This window comes from Solanum verrucosum, unplaced genomic scaffold (assembly GCF_900185275.1).
Source record: "Solanum verrucosum unplaced genomic scaffold, falcon-dt-bn FXZP01000042.1, whole genome shotgun sequence".
In the NCBI taxonomy this organism is placed as follows: domain Eukaryota; kingdom Viridiplantae; phylum Streptophyta; class Magnoliopsida; order Solanales; family Solanaceae; genus Solanum; species Solanum verrucosum.
Window position 1 is genome coordinate 977673 of NW_026020230.1, and position 18459 is coordinate 996131.

Here is an 18459-nt window from a genome sequence, read left to right on the forward strand (position 1 = left end):
ATTTTCTAGTGAGAAAAAGTCATAATTAAAAATACTTGGACAAGAAAATTTCATTAAATGAGTAGTAAGAACAAACCTTTTCTACTTGTGAAATCTTGAAAAGAGAACACCGCACTGTCTATATTACATCCTTTTGAAGTAGCCAAAAAAACATGGAAATATATAAGTCTTTGAATAAAGATCATACAACTTCTTTTGCTTAGTGAGGCTGTAATTTGACCTGCAAAGATTTAAGGAAGGCTAGTCAAAATCTTGCTTATGCCGTTGTATGCACCAGCAAGTAGCCTTCCGTATGGAATTCCAAAAATAGCACGCCTTGTTTAGTTAGTTACACAGCAGCTTCAAAGTTGCAGAGAGATGAATATTTTTCAAATTCACTTATTTTGTGATAGACTTTTCCTTATGAACCACCTGGGGCTTTAGTTTCAGCCTTCTCTTTTGTCTTCAAGAAGCTTCTTGCATAAAGGGATCCAAACACGATAACCTGAAAAAAGAGATCAAACTAGAATACTTTGTTTTTTTTTGTTTTTTTAAGTAAAACCAACAGAGAGACAACGTTGATGCTTACAGCTCCGATGCATTGCTCCCAGCTCAAAGGATGGCCAAACCACAAGCATGACAGTAAAATGCTCACCAACTACACAAATTTAATTTAATTAGGTGCCACAGTTTTAGTTTAGAGGGAAGAAGACAATTTTTTGAGAACTATTTCTGAATACCTGTCTTGTGGTCATTATGGTTGCAAATGTTAGAGCACCAAATGTGCGGATTGTGTAAGAAATAAAAAATTGACTTGCAGTTGCTACCTGCAACCGAAACACAATATCAGTGTTTCGTCCCCAATTTCTCCATTTCAAAAGTAAAAGAAGTAATTGGTTTCTTGACATGCATCTTTCAGTATCAGCAAGGTTTGGTAACACAGATACTTGTGAAACCAGGATAACTGTTTAAGCAAAGCAACTCTACAGGGAACTTACAGTTGAAAGCAGAGCAATATCAAAGAAACAATCATGATGGCGGGATACAAAATCTATTGCCATGAGAAGATTGCCTTGCAAAATTAGACCTGTATGGAAAACAGAGAACAGAATCCAGTTAGTATCTAGTCTTTGGATAAAACCTAGATAAACATCACATGTAATATAAAGCGTGATAACATTAGTTATAACCAGTAGTACCTGCGGAAAAAACTATAACTAAATAGCAGGAAGCAGGCATAAAATTAGATAAAAACCAGTAGCCTGCATTATGTGTGGATGTTTCTGCTAGAGTTTATAATCCACAATCATGTATACGAAAGTGCTTAATAAATCCTTTATAGTAAATATATTGGGAAATAATTGTGGAAAATTAATCGAGTGCAATGATATCAATACCCGGAATCTTTTGTAAATTCACAACTCATTCAAAACCAAACATTACTGTAGCTTGGAATCTAACCAATCAGCATGTGTGACAAATTTTCTGTGACAAACTTTAAAAATCATTATTACATTAAAGATTTTGGGTAAAACATTAACCACAATGAGGTACCTAAAAATAAAAGCCACAATCTTCCGTCCTATGGTGCACATGAAAAACATAGAGTCAACTGGATATATCATGCTCAGTGAGAAGACACTCTAAACAACAAAATGGTTCAGCGAACTATCTTCTGGAAGTGTAAAGTGAATTTCTCAAATGTCCACCAAATACACACTCAATAGTTGCAAAGGCCTTTTTTTAAATGGTACTGTATTCAATAGTTGCAAAGGCTTGTTACCCAATTCCAAAAAATTAGATCTTACCGGTGAAACTAAGAAGACACGAACAGACCGTTGTATAGAATATTTGATTGTGTATTTCCATATCATAGCCTTTAAAAAGTTTGTCCTGGAAAGTACTCGTGAAGCCATCAAACCTGCGAGATCAGATGACTGATAAAGCTTGTAACATCCCAGAAAAAATATGCAGACACCAGCAAAGTGCAAACATTCAATTTCCTAGGAGGAAATAACAATATATGGTGTTGCTCCTTTAACAGATAACTATCTCAACAACCTAAAATGCAAAATTATATCCTGCGCAAAACATCAGAAGCATATTGGCACGATCGTTCTTTCAAGAAAAAGAAGTCTTCCATTGAAATATTAGTTGTCCCCCAAAAAAGGCAGGGAAAAGACGGAACAAAACTGAAGAATGCAAAAATTGCTAAAAGTATATTTTCTTTCTGATGTAAAATTTTGTAGATGTGTTTGTCTTGAGTATTTAATATATATGTGACTCGTGAAAACCAGGATATTTTTAATATTTTAGTTTATGTTAACATAAAAAATTTCATTCTGACATGCACCAAATAACCTTTCTTGCATTTGCACTTCAGTGGAGGTGGAGAACCATGATTTTGACCATTACATTTCACTCAGGTGTTTTCACAATTCTTCAGTTGACCAATTAATTAGGCTTTGAGGGTTGGACCACAGCATCGAAAAGTAGAATTATCCAATTGACAGGGGAAAGACATGGAGTAAATTTGAGAATGAGAAATAAGTAAAAAAATATGATCCAAATACAATTTTTTTAAACAGAAATATTTTTTCGACAGTAAATATGATTTAGAAAAGGATTCAGTCAGTCATTCTTTTGGTGATATAACAGAATAAGTGAGATGATGCAGTGAGCAAGTAAAAGAGAAGCGATCGTGTGTAAAATTTCAATGCACAATATCAGTCAAATTCACACTATGAGATGGTAAGTTGAAAGCCAACTTTCTACAAGGTCGGGTACTCAATCTTCTTAAGGAAACAAATCTTGACATTTAGCAAATCCAGATCCGTAACTTAGCATTTTGTTAACCCAACAACTAAAGGTTTAAAAATGCTGGAAGATTATGTGAGTTATAATTCATACCCAAGATAGCCTATCATCAGAGAAACTCCCCAGACTGTGCTTTCCCTTCCTCTATTGAAGGGACTGATGTCACCTGCACCCTTAGACCAAACACAGAAAGGCAAAAGCATTACCAAGTGGAGTAATCGTAGAAGCTAATGCAAGTCCAGAAATTAACAAGCCAAATACAAGCATGGCTATCAGCCAATCCGAAAAAAATTCTTTCAGTAATAATTTTACAGGAAAAATGGAATTAAGCAGTAAACAGGAAGTACACATCATTAACGAATTCTGCAAGCTAGAGCTTCTTTCTAAAAAATTAATCCAGTCCTCTCTACTAGTTGGGGTATTGTTAGTGCTCCAAAAATATACAAAAACATGAATTTAGCAAGCATATTTATTTTGTAGAATCAGTAAAAACTATGAAAACTTGTCAATTGCTGGTAATAATATACAACAAATGGTTTAGGTGACACAATTAACAAGATAAACCGCAGCATCCACTTTAGCTTTTCCAAATCAATCTTGTGCCTCGTGGCAGTTTTCATTCATTCTAAAAGATGGAGACAAAGAACTACCCATTCTCGTAGAGTTGTAGGGAGGTATAGCACAACACCTCAGAACTTTGATGTTGCTTGCAACTTGCAAAGAACAACAAATACTCCCACTGTCCCATTTTTTGTGGCACCATTTGACTTGACTTGACACGGTGTTTAAGAAAAAAAGGAAGAATTTTGGAACTTGTGGTCTAAAACAATTCTTAGATATTTGTGTAGGTGAAAATCATTTCATTAAGGGTAAAATGGATATTTTAAAGTTAAATTGTTACTAATTATAGTAAGGTAACATTCTTTTTGGGACGGACTAAAAAGGAAAGGGTGCCACATAAATTGGGACGGAGGGAGTAGAAAATTTTGTTAAATGATCTCTGTGAACCAAAAATCCTGACCATCATCTAGAGCTACAACCATTCCACAGTGAGGACATGGCATGTGCTCTTTAAACATGGATGCTATATTTCTGTGTTGTTGGAGGTCATAAATAAGAAGTATGTTGTAATTTTAGAATTAAAAAATAAAGAATACAAATTATCTATGATATTTCAGTTCTTAAAAAAGTTGAATTCCCCAAGGCCATTATACCTTCTAATTAACCCATGTTCTATGTGAGTTCACATTGACCAACTTTTGGGACTAGATTTAAGGAAACAATAGCTCATGCACATGAAAACTTCAATATATTTGATTGTTGACACTATTAAAATGAGCAAGTAACATAAAACACAAACAAGAAAATAACTGTTTCACCTAAGAACCTAGTGAAACCATAGTTTAAGAGATGTTGTACTCAATGACTGCCCAAATAGCAGGAGTGCTGCAATATCAAAGTGCTTGTGTCTCAGCTAGTTAATAGGTTTGATAGGATACTTGGACGCCATGACTCCTTGGTGGTGAAATTCAGTTACTTATGCAAGACTCAAGGGCTCAACCGTTAACATGTTTGCTAGAAGTCTCTTCTGGATAGCCAGAAAACTATGACTTTGAGATTTTCAACTTGGAGGACCCTTATGCTCAACAAAAGAAGAAAGCACTGGGGCACCATTGTGCAGTTTTCAATAGTGGGAGCATGAAGTTTAGCTTCAGGAAAGTTTAAACTTAGGGGTCGGGCGTTCTGGGTAGTTTTATCAATAATAGGAAAAAAAATACGCTCTGAAACTTGAGTTTATTGATACTTAGGTATCCCATCCAATCGTTGGACTTTCCAACTGCTTCAGAGACTAATTAAGTAGTGCAACATAAGTTTGGCTATATGTATACTTCAATTTTCCCAACAACCTCGTTAACTAAAATGTAGCAATTCTCATACTCAACTCAGGATGCAAGTTCAGATCTTTTAGAAAGATTTGTGAAGAATGATCTTCTTTGTATTTTTGGTTAATTTGGAGGGGAAAATTAGTATCATTTGAGGGTCTGGAAATCCTTTATGGAGTTTTCTGACTTGTCCCCTGCCGCCAAAAAAAGAAAAAGAAAAAGATATATGAAAGACTAAGCAGCAGGTAGATATAATCAGAACTGAGAGGTTGAACAAAGAAATCATTTCTTGAGTTTGAAATTGAAGGCATAACATGATCTCATGTGGATAACAGGCTGATTTACCAGGAGGTGCTTTGAACATCAACAGTCAACGGATGCATCATCATCTTAAATTGGTTTTAAGGTTTTTTTGTGTTTTGTACTGAATGAACATGGAAAAGCATGAGATCATTCAGCAGTTCTCAAAGATGATGGAAGACAAATTCAGTAATTAAAAGATGATACCATGGTTGACATTAAAAACACATCATTTATGAAATATTTTCGAAAATGTAAACATCATTTATGAATGTTTGACATGATCAATATATTCTGAAAAGTGAACAATTCTTGAAATAATTTGAGAAAGTAGCAATTTGTATAATATCCAACAGGAAATTCAAAACAAGATATTAGTAATACCTGATACAGAATAAATAATGAACAACCCAGAGTTACTAGGAATGCCAAAAGATAGTCCTGTCCTTGGTACTTCTTTTGCATAATGATAGCACCCCAGATCTGCATCAGCACAAAAGGAAAAGAGAAAACATCAACTAGAAAGGACAGTTAAATATTATGGTCTGTCTACACAAGAACATTGTAAGCAAGATGACATCTAATTATCAGATGCCTTGAAGAAAATTATACAAACAGACTTTTCCAGTGTCGGGGGTTAAAGGGCTCTTGGTTTGCTTTATTATATCTAATATGACACACAACCTAGCAAACTCCAATAGTTTTAGTGTTGCAGTAAACTTCAGTAACATACCTATTAACCAGACAGTTGGATTTCAATTAAGAATGAGTAAAATTCTAGAATTAAAAAACGCAAAAGGATTTTCAAACTTCAAAGTACACCAATATGATATCATGGATGTGACTAATTCCAAACAAAATGCTTTGGCTAAGCCTAAAAATAGCAATACCAAAACTCAAACACGTGCAATAGAGCTTTATTCATGTATATATGAGAGAAGTCCAGACCAAGAGGAATTGCATGCAGTAGTTACTAAGCAATTACAGCAATCTATCCAGCAACTTAACTTACCATTACAGGTATCATCTTGGCACATTTTGCCAGGGTTTGAACAGGAAAGCTAACGTACTTGAGAGCCTGAAGAAAGAAGTCATCACAATAGCCAGTGCTTCGTTATATGACAAGTTGATAAATCTTCTAATGCTTTTAACTCATTTTTCAGTTCCTTCTCCAAATGTTCTTAGTTTACCTCATACTGACAAGTAGTTGTAAGGATGTTAGAAATAGAAACAACACCATATTTATAGAGTGGAGCTACTGGGTCCAAGGCCTTCTTACTTGCCTGAAAATTAAAAAGAATAAAATGAAAGGAGCAAAATGCAAACTGTTTTTACAAATTCCTAGGAATAACAAGTAAATCAGATTAGAGAAAACAGAAGAATATTTGCAGTATTATATAAGCCTTCTGCTCTTAATACACAAAAGAAAGTAGATGAACAAAGCCAGAAATCTTTCCACTACCAGTAAAACTCCGGCAGAGACCGCAGAGGTGGTAATCCGATTGCAAAAGACAAGAAACAATGAGTACGAAAAAAATTCTTTGTTCGGTCCGTAGGGAACTCTCATGATCTTTTCCTGCATGTACAAATTCCATCACCATGTTAAAAATAGAAAATACATATTATTGTAAATACGAGAAGCAAAGATGTTTTGTTTTACCAGTACACAATGGACAGAAGCGTCAAGTACTGCAGAACATATATATATGCTATATAAGCGGATGGTTAAACAGGCAATTTCACTGATGAAGCTACAGAAAGAAATTGAAAAAAAAAAAAAAAGACAACATATGCTTGGCTACTGGGATTCCCTTTTTAAATTAAACCAAATTTTCACTTAAGAAAGAAGCCTTTGGGAAGGAGGGTCAATCGAGGAACTAGATCTTAAAGTGGTCATCAAAGCAGTTTGCTTTTAACAAGGTACTGTGAGTCTCTAGTTAAATTACAAGCAAAACTCTATGAAGTATTGAAATGACAAGCAACTAGGAAGCAACAAATTGTGCAGAGATATAAAAAGGTCTTTAGTACCCACTTTCATCATGCTGAACAGAAAAGACAAAATATGAGCCATATGATAATGCCTCAAACTTACAGCTGGACTTTACCAAATTTGAGCTCTTATCAACTAATGGAAAATCTAAAAATTGTTATTACATGTGCAGACAGTTTCCCCTAGCAGATAATTGTAAGAGAGAACGTGTGATTTTCTCCCCACCTTTGGGATTACATTGGGTGTGTTGTTTATGTTGAGAACATGTGATTTACTGACTCATTTGTGCATATTATTAGTAAACTGCCTGAGAGACTCAGCACTATTGCAAGATGTGGCCCCACTGAGTGATACACAATATCTATACCAATTAATCAACTGTGTCAATCCCAAACTAGTTGAGGTTGAATGGATGAGATTTCTATGTCCAAGTACATAAGATTCATCATACTTGGAGTATTTTTACGCTAGTCATCAACCTACAATAGCCTTCACTTTAATTTAGGCATGGGACGGACTTTGCTCTGGTAATTCCAGTCTCATAATCAATAGATTCATCTGATGAGAGAATAAATTCCCTCAATGAAACGTCTTTGCATGTCTTGAGATGGTAATTTCAATAGCTTAATTTTAGTTAACCTACCAAATAAGCACTTATTTTACGAAATACTTTCTCCGCAAACAAAAATGGGTGACAATGTTATACAATCCAAAAAATATGTATGCAGGCAGATGAATAAAGTGAAGCAGCTCAAACTTTACTAATATGTATATGTGATTCGGCTATTTTTTTGGAAGGACTTTTTTATATTTTATTTTATTACGTGTGTTCACATGTATACTTCTTGTATTGTGAGCCATCGCCTCCTTTGCTGCAATATTACTTCCTCATCAAAAGAAAAGTTCTATATAACCGTGCTTGTACTAGGTGATCTTCATATCTTACAGCTTTCCCTGTTAAATTTTTAGGGTCCTCACCTTAAGCACAAGTCTTTTTTTTTATAAAGACACCATTAAGCAGAAATCTTGAATACAACAAACATTTACATTTACATTTTTGCACAATTCCAGAATAAATCTCAAATAAAAAATTCTTAATATTAAATAGGAAAGACTGAATGATACACTTATCCTGTTATATCACACAAAATATTTTATTAACTTGTCTCTGTTGCATAGAGGTCAAATTATCATAGCAGCTAAAATCTAGTCATGAGAGAAGAAGTTATAAGAAGCTCCACCAAATCACTCAAAAGCCCATCCAAACAGATGAAAGCATCATTAGAGAGAACCATACATTACAAATAAAACTTCAAATGTCTTAGTTTTAGTTTGTTTTGCTTTGTTTTTTTTTTGGAATGGTAAGTATTCATTCAAATGTCTTAGTATTAAAAAACCAAAAGCACATTAGACAAGAAATTTCTATACTTCTTTTAGCTAAAATACCAAATCTATTTTGCCCAAACTGCAAAAAGAAAAAAAAACTTTACCATTACCAAATTCAATGCAAGCAGTTAGAGCTTCCTGCCCTTCTCCACAAACATCACAAAAGGCAGTTACTTTTCCTTTTTTTTTTCTTTTCAAGTATGAAATACATAAATATCAAACTTCTAATTGTTTCTCCTCATTTTCTTTTAGGCATCATACAATCACTAAAATCTTTACGCCTAAACCCTTCAACTGTTATATTAGCTTCACCTATCAAAACAAGATGTATAACACATACTAGTTCTTGCAGCGGTGCTTATTACGCTTGTATTAATCGAACACACACACACATTGTGAAGATCATGATACAGCAGAAGCAGCACACCTGTAAGATGCCATAAATGACTAGAGTAGACATGATTCCAACCACTGCAAAAGTTCCTTTGGCTATCTTGTTCTCCTTCAACGGCAACAACGGTGGCTCCGCCATATCCCATCCAATCACCTCCGCCGCCACCAGCTCTATTTATCAAAACAATAATTTAAAAAAAAACAAATTAACCTAACAAGTCTTAGCATGCGCGCAGATATACATTTATTTATTTATTACAGATGTGCAGAAGCCGGAAATGAGAAATGTATAGCTAACCTTGGATGAAGAAACTCTAGAATGTCCGTCGGAGTTCAAAGTTGCGTTCGCCGGAAAATCAACTCCGATAAGGAGAGTACTATCAGAACTTGGAAGGTGGAAGAGAAGAGTGAGATTTATATAATATGAAGATGTCAGGGCAATCGCCGGCGAGTTTACGTTTTCCTCTTCTCGTTTTCCTTTTTTTATAATTTTGGTATTTTCTGTAACTTCTCCTAGTGTCAGGACACGTCAGATAGATGGGACCTACTAAATGAGTGACGACTATGTGGATTGTGGGTAAAGGGTAATAGTTGGAGAAAATGATCAAAATGGTCCTTAATGTATGGGCTTTGATTCCATTTGGTCCTTAATGTATGGACTTGATGGAAATGGTCCTTTATGTATCATAAATTGTGATCAATTTGGTCCTTAATCCTAAAATTTTAATGACTGTGATTATTTTTTTAAAAAAAATAACTAAAATCGCTACACGTGGAGCGATTTCCCATTATTTTTTAAGCAGTCCTCGCCTCGGGAATTTTTAATAAAAAAAATTAAAACTTTTTTAAGAAAATGGCTGCTATAGCAGCTATTTCTATTTTTTAAACGTTGTTGGGGCAGCGTTGTTAAAAAAAAAATTCACAGCAGCGATTTTAAAGAAAAAAGAAATTTTTTTTGGACCGGCAGCGATTTTTATGTTTTTTAAAGGAGTAACAACGTCAATTTTGTCAGAAGAAAATCGCTCCGTCAGGAGCGATTTTGCCCTTTTGGTTAAAAAAAATTGATGTGCCATTTTGGAATTTTTGGAAACAGGGGAAGGAAAGTCTTAAACGAGCGCATCTTTTACATATTCCGTGTATTTTGACGGCAAAATAAAATAAAATATTAATTTTAGGGTTAAGGACCAAATTGATCACAATTTATGATACATAAAGGACCATTTCCATCAAATTCATACATTAAGGACCAAATGGAATCAAAGCCATACATTAAGGACCATTTTGATCATTTTCTCTAATATTTGCAACTTGCAAGTTTCGGAAATTATTGTGGGTAAGAGATAATAATTACGGAAATTATTATGACTTAATTTCAAATATATTACTTAAAAGAAATAAATTAGTTTACAATAAATATATTTATGTTTTATTTACATAAAAATAGTTAAAAAGTCACATGATCTATACATTATAGCTTGTTAGAAGTATACATATTATATATAGACTATACATGAAGTATACTCTTGATCAACTTAAAATCACCTCTAAAGAGTTCCAAATTTAAATATAAAATACTATCATGTTTCTATCCCAAATTTAAATATGAAATACTCTCGATGTTTCGAATATTTTGATATATGTGATTACTTGATATTAAAATGAGATATCAAACTCCTTGATAGGTGAATTCAAGCCTCCAGCCTATGTGAGTAAGATGTTGGATCAAGTTAAAATTATGTTTGATTTTAAAAGTGATAATGTTACTGTGGACAACGAAAATTTATAAAATACAATCTGTAAGTAATTTATATTTAGCAATATTAAGCTATATTGTTTCGGATTTTCAAATATCAAATGGCAATAGACAAAATTAATAAGTAACGTTAAGTTATTCTTGTAACATTTAGTCTGATCTTGTATAACGCACAAAAAAAGTTCATCAAAGGTAGACAAGTTCACTTTCTTAAAAGTGATGGTATCATGTTCTATGATGCCATAAATCAATCTTCAATAATTTGAAATCTTAAGATATTCCAATAGATATTATATATGAACCACGATTTGCTAATTTGATAAAATTATATAAAAGTTGGAAAAGTATAAGGGAAGTTTCCAATAGCAAATTTTAGAACCAAAGAAAAGAGCAACTAAATTATGATATTAAGTAAAGATACTACTTGTTCTTTCAACACAAGATAAGTAAATCTAAGACAGATACAATTCCCAGAGCAACGTGACGGATCAGTTTGGTGGCGGGAAGAAAATCTCTTCTGCAGTTCTCTTGGAGCTGAATAGCTTCTCAACATCCGGTGAGACCTTGAAAGCAGCCTGCAGCACTTGTGGGGATAGAGCTTTCCAGGTTGAAGTCTTTCCAGCCAAGTGAGTGAATATTGGACTGTCAAATAACAAGATAGTTAGAATAATCTGTTTTAGCACGTTATAATTTGACATAGACAATGTACAAAAACAAACATACTTGGGGGTAGTGATAATGGAGAACCAATCCATGCCATCAGGATCACCAATTTTTGAGACAACACAGAACCTCGGAACAATGAAGAGATTACCAGCTTTGAGATGTGCTTCCAGAACACGCTTACCATCAGGGCCAACAACCTGAACTCGACCACTGCCTCTCACAATGTAAGTAACCTGAAGGGCTGAGTCACATGAAAAACCGGGAGAGCACATAGCACTTCCATCCAACCTAACAAGATCAGCACCAAGTCCAACTTCACCAACCAATGGCAAGTTCTTGGTATTCAAAACAACCACCTTTCCACCACCCTTGATATCGACATCCAATGGGGCTTCCTCACAGTTGAGAACCATACCATCCCTGTTGGCTTGCTTAGGCTCGGGCATTTGGAAGCCTGCATCCAGCTTAGCAATCCCCTTAGCAGTCTGGGAGCTAACTAGAGTCTTAGCAACACTCTCTTCTACATCCCATGCCCTGCTAACAAACTCAGTTGAGAAACCAGTGAAAATCCCGTTGGAACCTGTCAAGTACATGTCAGTGAATGAACCAGCCTTGTGTGCAGTTTTGGTATCACCAAGGAAGAGAACCACAAGTTCAGTATCGTCTTTGTTGTACCACCATGTTACAACACCAAAAGGAAGAGCAATAGCATCACCCTTCTTAATGGTGATCACCTTCTCTTCTTTCTCAGGAAGAACAATTCCAGCAACTCCACAACCTGATCACATAAATATGGAGTAGTACTAAAATAAACAGATGTATACCCAATGCAACAAAGGCAAGAAGATGTTTAATTATGAAAAACGTTTTTTTAACAATATAGATGAAAACAAACTTCTAATTAGCTCAGCTCTGCCAATTTATATGGCACCGTTTCAATGTTTATGAAAAAAAAAGCAGGATTTACAGTAACAGATGGATCATACAAGACCTAGATGATGAACCCAAACCAATCAAATCCAAGACTAATCTAACCCATAAACTCAAACAAGTAGAATTCCATCAAAACCCAATGATTCATAAACAGAATCCCCAAATAAGAATTTCGTCTAAAGATCAAAAATTGAAGAAGAACCCACAAATCAGAACAACAAAAACACAATAAACCCCATTAATCAGCAGAAAAAGAAAACCATTACGATTACCAGCAAAAAACAAAAAAAGCCCCAAATGGTTACCTTGAAGAACATAAGCGACCTTAGCAGAATCAGAGTAACGAGGCAAAGCAAATCCATTCTTTGACAGAGCAATTTTGGCAGCGCCAATATTTCCTTCCTTCAACATGGGAAGCTCATTAGGGCACCATGCATGATAAGAACCACCATCTCCTCCATAAATTTGCTTAGCCAACTTTGGGGTTAGATCAACATCCATATCTCTCTTAATCAAGAAAAACTAGAGAATCGAATCGATTAGTAATTAGTAAAAGCAGAAACAGAGAAGAAAAGCAGAATGATTGTATACTCAATGAAAGTTTGGTATTTATAGACCGGAGATTTTCACTTCAAAATTAAGTAGGATTAGGACTTTAATTAAATTAAAGAGTTTGTGATTATACTAATGAGGAGGTTTACAGAATTTGAGAGTTTTAGGAGGTAATGGTCTGTCACTAAACAGAATAAAAGTGTGATTAGGAGACGTGACTTATTGGTGGAAAATAATGGAGTGCTAATAAATTAAGGAAAATATTTCACGTGGATTATTTTTTAATTAATTTGTCGGTTACTAAATATATATAGTTTTTGTTTCCAACAGAAATATCTGTAAATTTTATTTTAAAAACTATCCACGGTGTAAATTCATATTGTAAATTCTTTTCATATGAATTTAACTGAAGTCCAATTTTATTTATAAATAAAGCATATTATATATAAATATATCTTTTAACTTGACTTTCTTTCATATTTATCTTTTCAATTTTTAGATTTGTATAATTATCATGTAGGATGTCATGTATGACGTGTGTGTATATTTGTTCAACTTTATTAAGTGTATATATATGTGCACACTCAAAATTGAAGGATATAAATATGAGTTAAAAACCAAATTAAATAACATATATATGTATTATGTCTATAAATTATGAGCTCACTTGTTAAATTCTAAAAAGACTATTTTAAAGGTTTAGTTTAGTGTCTCCAATCAAATGACGTGGCACAACACCATGCCATATTAAATGAAGAAGCCAATAAAATCATGTCACATGTTAAAATAACATAACATGTGTAGTTTACTTAAAGACCAATAAAAAATTAAAAATAGGTCATTTGTACAAATGACATGTTTCAACCAATTAAATATCGACAGTCAACTTTATTTTAATATATTGTTTGAAAAATAGTTTATCCCATCATAACATAAAATTTAAAAATCTCATCCTAATATCTTTTAAGTTTTAGATAATATGATTATATGTGATGATATATGAATAAAAAGATTAAGAGTTCAAGTTTTATTACGTGATTGATCATGAATGGGAATCAAGTATATGCCTGAAGTAACATGCTTATACATAAATCTAATAAATAAGAAAATTTTATATTTAAAAAATGTAAAATTTAAAATAAGGTGAACACACAATTCAGTTAAAGTAATATGACTCGACAAAAATAATACTCCAGGAAAACTTAAATATTAAAATATAGCATTGACTTACAAATATAAAAGAGAATCGTGATAGATAATTTAAAACGAAAAAAGTAATTGTATCTAATGTTAAACATTAACATGCAACATATTTTTCTTGCTCACCTTTATTTGTCGATTTTGGACGTTACGCGTCTCTTTAAAAATAATGATTAAAATGAATATTTATATCAATTAATATTTAGTCTTACATCTTGAAAAATAATTTTAGCTGAGTAATTAATATTAAGTGTAAAACAGAAAGAAAAATATATATTAAAAATAGTGGACAAATGAATAATTATGAGTAAAATATATTTTTAATAAAATAAATAAATAAATAATGGATAAGTAAAAGTGAATGAATAGATAACCATGTAAAAATATACTCCATGTAAAAGTGGATAATTAAGTAGGTAATAGTGGATAAGTAAAAGTTTAGCCAAGTAATTAGGTTTGAATATTTCATACAAAACCACTTTTAAGTAAAACTGTATTTCCGCACAGCCCTTATTCATCTATAATACTGTTTCCATCGCTAACGGAATTTTGGTATGAATTTTCAGTCTATAAATAGCAAACTCTCATTGAGTTTACCCTCACCTCTCTGTTTCTGCTTTTACTAATTACTTACTAGTACTAATCAATTTTCGAGATATGGATATTGATCTAACCCCAAAGTTGGCTAAGCAAGTTTATGGAGGAGATGGTGGTTCTTATCATGCATGGTGTCCTAATGACCTTCCCATGTTGAAGGAAGGAAATATTGGCGCTGGGAAACTTGCTCTTACAAAGAATGGCTTTGCTTTGCCTCGTTACTCTGATTCCGCTAAGGTCGCCTATGTTCTTCAAGGTAACAATTTTGGGCCTTTTTTAATACTAATAGGGTTTTGATTTGTGGCTTGTTCTTCAATTCAATTTTTGGGAATCCTGTTGTTTTGATTCGTGGATTTGATGATTTGGGTTAATTCGTAATCTAGGGCTTGTGTGATCCATGATAAAACAATTAATATGCTTTTTGGTTATATATATACCTTGGGAATGTTGTTGCATCTATTATACATAGATGAGTACTGCCACTTAATTATAACATTACATGGATCTCAGGTAGTGGAGTTGCTGGAATTGTTCTTCCGGAAAAAGACGAGAAGGTGGTAGCCATTAAGAAGGGTGATTCTATTGCCCTTCCTTTTGGTGTTGTAACATGGTGGTACAACAAAGAGGACCCTGAACTTGTGGTTCTCTTCCTTGGTGATACCAAAACTGCACACAAGGCTGGTTCATTTACTGACATGTACTTGACTGGCTCCAATGGAATTTTCACCGGTTTCTCAACTGAGTTTGTTAGCAGGGCATGGGATGTAGAAGAGAGTGTTGCTAAGACTCTAGTTAGCTCCCAGACTGCTAAGGGCATTGTGAAGCTCGATGCAGGCTTCCAAATGCCTGAGCCTAAGCAAGCCAACAGGGATGGCATGGTTCTCAACTGTGAGGAAGCTCCATTGGATGTTGATATCAAGGGTGGTGGAAGGGTTGTTGTTTTGAATACCAAGAACTTGCCATTGGTTGGCGAAGTTGGAACTGGTGCTGATCTTGTTAGGTTGAACGGAAGTGCTATGTGCTCTCCCGGTTTCTCATGTGACTCAGCCCTTCAAGTCACCTACATTGTCAGAGGCAGTGGCCGAGTTCAGGTTGTTGGCCCTGATGGTAAGCGTATTCTTGAAACACATCTCAAGCCTGGTAATCTTTTCATTGTTCCGAGGTTCTGTGTTGTCTCGAAGATTGCCGATCCTGATGGCATGGATTGGTTCTCCATCATCACTACGCCCAAGTATGTTTTTGTTGATCGATGTCAAATTACAATTTCTGTTATGCTAAAAATATAGATTCTAACCTTAACTACTATTTGTTATGTAACAGCCCAAAGTTCACAAACTTGGCTGGAAAGGTTTCACCATGGAAATCTCTATCCCCACAAGTTCTGCAGGCCTCTTTCAAGGTTGCACCAGAGGTAGAGAAGCATTTCAGCTCCAAGAGAACTGCAGAAGAGGTGTTCTTCCCACCACCAAACTGATTGATTGCGACCAAGTTTCCCTACTTTAGACTTAGTAATAAGAGAGAGTAGTGGTTAGAAGTTTTGGAATTGTGATTATTGTTCTAGACCTTATGGTGTTCGGAACAAGTATCTTCGCGGCTCTTCAGTTTTTACAATAATATCTTAGTTTAATTATATTGATCTGATCTTTTGTTATCTATTAGATGTACGTTTTAACTTTAAACAACTTTCATCTATTGGTGTACTTATTTCTCTTTAAGCTCTTTTGTGTTTGCAGCTTTGTTCAATAGTAGTCATGATCAACCTAAAGGGTTGTTAAATATTAGAGTCAATGATATTTAATGTAAGTTTTACCATTACTCTAACTACTGAACCTAATTTGATCAAAAGACAAAATTATGTTAGTCTGGTTTAATTTTTTGGAATTTTTGACCAAAGTAAGCTATTATAAAAATCAATTACCAAAATAATACGTTTTTTAAAATTTTTACAAAACTAGTATAAACGTAGTTCACAATAACGTTTTAGGTTATATTTTATTCAAAAAAATTGAATAACAAAAAGACAAAAATCTGACAGTACATAAAACGTTATTGTCAGTAACGTTTTATAATTCGTTACTTTGAAGCACGTCTTACAGCTTTTTACAGCTAAAACGTGACTCACAGTAACGTTTCTCAATGGTGAAAATTGAAATCCAATCTTGTACATCTCTCATTCATTATTCAAATTTCCACTATTAAAATGGATAGATATATTTTGTACATACCTTCATTTGAAATATATATGATTTTCTCTTTTCTTTCTCTTTTCATATTGACAATACTTTTTTTATACAAAAGGAAAAAAAAGTGCGGATGACTTTACACAAATTGGAGTTTGTCTTGTATCATTTCAATTTCAAAATTTGTAAATAAATCATATGAGAGATCTTCTTAATTCAAGCCTAAGATAGCATCCCTTCTAAATATTAGACCAATCGGGTTCTTATCATTATTAAATATTAGATTATCAATAAAGAAGTTATTGAATTAAAGTTGATGTAATAAGTAAGCAAACCAACTATTAAAAAAATATATAATGGCTACATCATAATAGAAGAGACAAAGGGATTAATTGATATCGTAGTAAAGCCTCCTCACAACTTATTTTTCTTGCAAAAGTATTATCTATGTATGAAAAGAGAAGAAAAGAGAAATTTATATATGTGAATATATATATTCATTTTAATAGTGGAAAGTTTAATAAAGTTGAATGAGGTATGTACAAGATTGTTTTTTTAATTTTCAATCATTCCAGAAAAACGTTACTGTGAGTCATGTTTTAGCTGTAAAACGTGCCTCAGAGTAACGAATTATAAAATGTTACTAACAATAACGTTTTATGTCTGTTTACTCTGTCAGATTTTTGTCTTTTTGTTATTCAATTTTTTTGAATAAAATATAACCTAAAACGTTATGTGAATTACGTTTATACTAGTTTTGTAAAAATTTTAAAAAACGTATTATTTTAGTAAATTGATTTTTATAATAGCTTACTTTGGTCAAAAATTCTACTTTTTTGCATTCACTCGTGAAGTTCTAGTTAGGTGAATTTTTAATATCTATCAATCAAACCAAGCTATCCCAAAGTTCAAATTCTCCCACTAACCAAGTAGTTCAGTACGAAAGAAAATATTTTTTAGTTTTTTTCACAGAGATTTTTAAAAATATTAATTCTTGAAAATGACATTTCATATTGATTGTGCATGTTCTTCATCCTCAATACATGTCTTCCTTGTGAAATTAAATATGGCATGTGAATATGTGTTCTCTCGATAAAACAAGATATTATATATATATATATATATATTAAAGGGAAAAAAATTGAAATATATTTGAACTTTGATCGAAATTGCTGTAACAATACCTAACTTTGGAAAGAACATTTTACCAATCACTATGGTTCTGCATAAAGTTTGGTATCGTAACAACGTACAACCAAAGGTTTGAGTATTTTTCAGACTCTCTTCCCTATATTAAATTAATATTATGTTATTTGTTGGAGCTACCCTTCACCAAAAATTTATTATGGTAGAGGCCCAATCAACCAAAGTTGTATGAGGCTCCACCCATTTTTTGACATGTGGATCGTGGGGCGCAAGCTTGATGTTAAGACTGAAAAATGAAACCAAAAGGAGAGAGAATGTAAAATTTGAGTGGGAATTGCAAGACAATTGTGGAGTCCATGTCAATTTCAATTAAATAAATTAAAATATTATATTGAAAGTGAAAAAGTGCACAGTAAAAAAGGTAAGGAAGGGAATAAAAAGTCATATTATTAGCTGATCAATATTTTTATTTTCTTTAAACTTTTATTTTATAATTTGGTATTTGACGTTAATAGTAAATTAGTTTGAAGACAACAAAATATACACAAATCTTATTTTATCTTGTAATATAGAACTATTTTTAAAAGTAACGTGAGTTTAAAGAAAATAAAGTGTAAACAAATTTCAATATAAAAATAATATTTTTTAATAGATATTCATTCAACACGTTAAATAAATGTTAAA

At 33.1% G+C, this 18459-nt stretch overlaps 3 protein-coding genes across 3 annotated transcripts; 1 reads left to right on the plus strand and 2 right to left on the minus strand.

Annotated features, from left to right (window-relative positions):
* Positions 1-400: 400 nt before the first annotated feature.
* Positions 401-9118, minus strand: LOC125832001 (UDP-galactose/UDP-glucose transporter 5B). The gene is made up of 12 exons (XM_049511126.1): positions 9047-9118; positions 8783-8919; positions 6442-6555; positions 6170-6262; positions 5992-6057; positions 5364-5462; positions 2890-2969; positions 1788-1900; positions 978-1066; positions 720-806; positions 569-637; positions 401-484 (listed from the first exon to the last, which is right to left on the minus strand). Exons 2-12 carry the CDS (start codon positions 8885-8887, stop codon positions 401-403), a joined length of 999 nt encoding a protein of 332 aa, XP_049367083.1. The 5' UTR covers positions 8888-8919; positions 9047-9118.
* Positions 9119-10794: 1676 nt separating this feature from the next.
* Positions 10795-12679, minus strand: LOC125832007 (12S seed storage globulin 1-like). Its single transcript, XM_049511131.1, has 3 exons — positions 12406-12679; positions 11225-11945; positions 10795-11143 (listed from the first exon to the last, which is right to left on the minus strand). Exons 1-3 carry the CDS (start codon positions 12599-12601, stop codon positions 10990-10992), a joined length of 1071 nt encoding a protein of 356 aa, XP_049367088.1. The 5' UTR covers positions 12602-12679; the 3' UTR covers positions 10795-10989.
* Positions 12680-14509: 1830 nt separating this feature from the next.
* LOC125831976 (glutelin type-D 1-like) lies at positions 14510-16078 on the plus strand. Its single transcript, XM_049511104.1, has 3 exons — positions 14510-14705; positions 14960-15680; positions 15770-16078. The coding sequence occupies exons 1-3, from the start codon at positions 14510-14512 to the stop codon at positions 15921-15923; spliced, it is 1071 nt and encodes a 356-aa protein (XP_049367061.1). The 3' UTR covers positions 15924-16078.
* The last annotated feature ends 2381 nt before the right edge of the window (positions 16079-18459 follow it).

Coding starts and splice junctions, on each gene's coding strand:
- LOC125832001 (XM_049511126.1), bottom strand. CDS start 8,887: ATGGCGGAGCCACCGTTGTTGCCGTTGAAGGAGAACAAGATAGCCAAA. Junction 6,556..8,782: donor TCATTTATGGCATCTTACAG/GTGTGCTGCTTC, acceptor TTGTACATGCAG/GAAAAGATCATGAGAGTTCC. Junction 5,463..5,991: donor CCAAGATGATACCTGTAATG/GTAAGTTAAGTT, acceptor GTGCTGATGCAG/ATCTGGGGTGCTATCATTAT.
- LOC125831976 (XM_049511104.1), top strand. CDS start 14,510: ATGGATATTGATCTAACCCCAAAGTTGGCTAAGCAAGTTTATGGAGGA. Junction 14,706..14,959: donor GGTCGCCTATGTTCTTCAAG/GTAACAATTTTG, acceptor CATGGATCTCAG/GTAGTGGAGTTGCTGGAATT. Junction 15,681..15,769: donor TCCATCATCACTACGCCCAA/GTATGTTTTTGT, acceptor GTTATGTAACAG/CCCAAAGTTCACAAACTTGG.
- LOC125832007 (XM_049511131.1), bottom strand. CDS start 12,601: ATGGATGTTGATCTAACCCCAAAGTTGGCTAAGCAAATTTATGGAGGA. Junction 11,946..12,405: donor GGTCGCTTATGTTCTTCAAG/GTAACCATTTGG, acceptor TTATGTGATCAG/GTTGTGGAGTTGCTGGAATT. Junction 11,144..11,224: donor TCCATTATCACTACCCCCAA/GTATGTTTGTTT, acceptor GTTATTTGACAG/TCCAATATTCACTCACTTGG.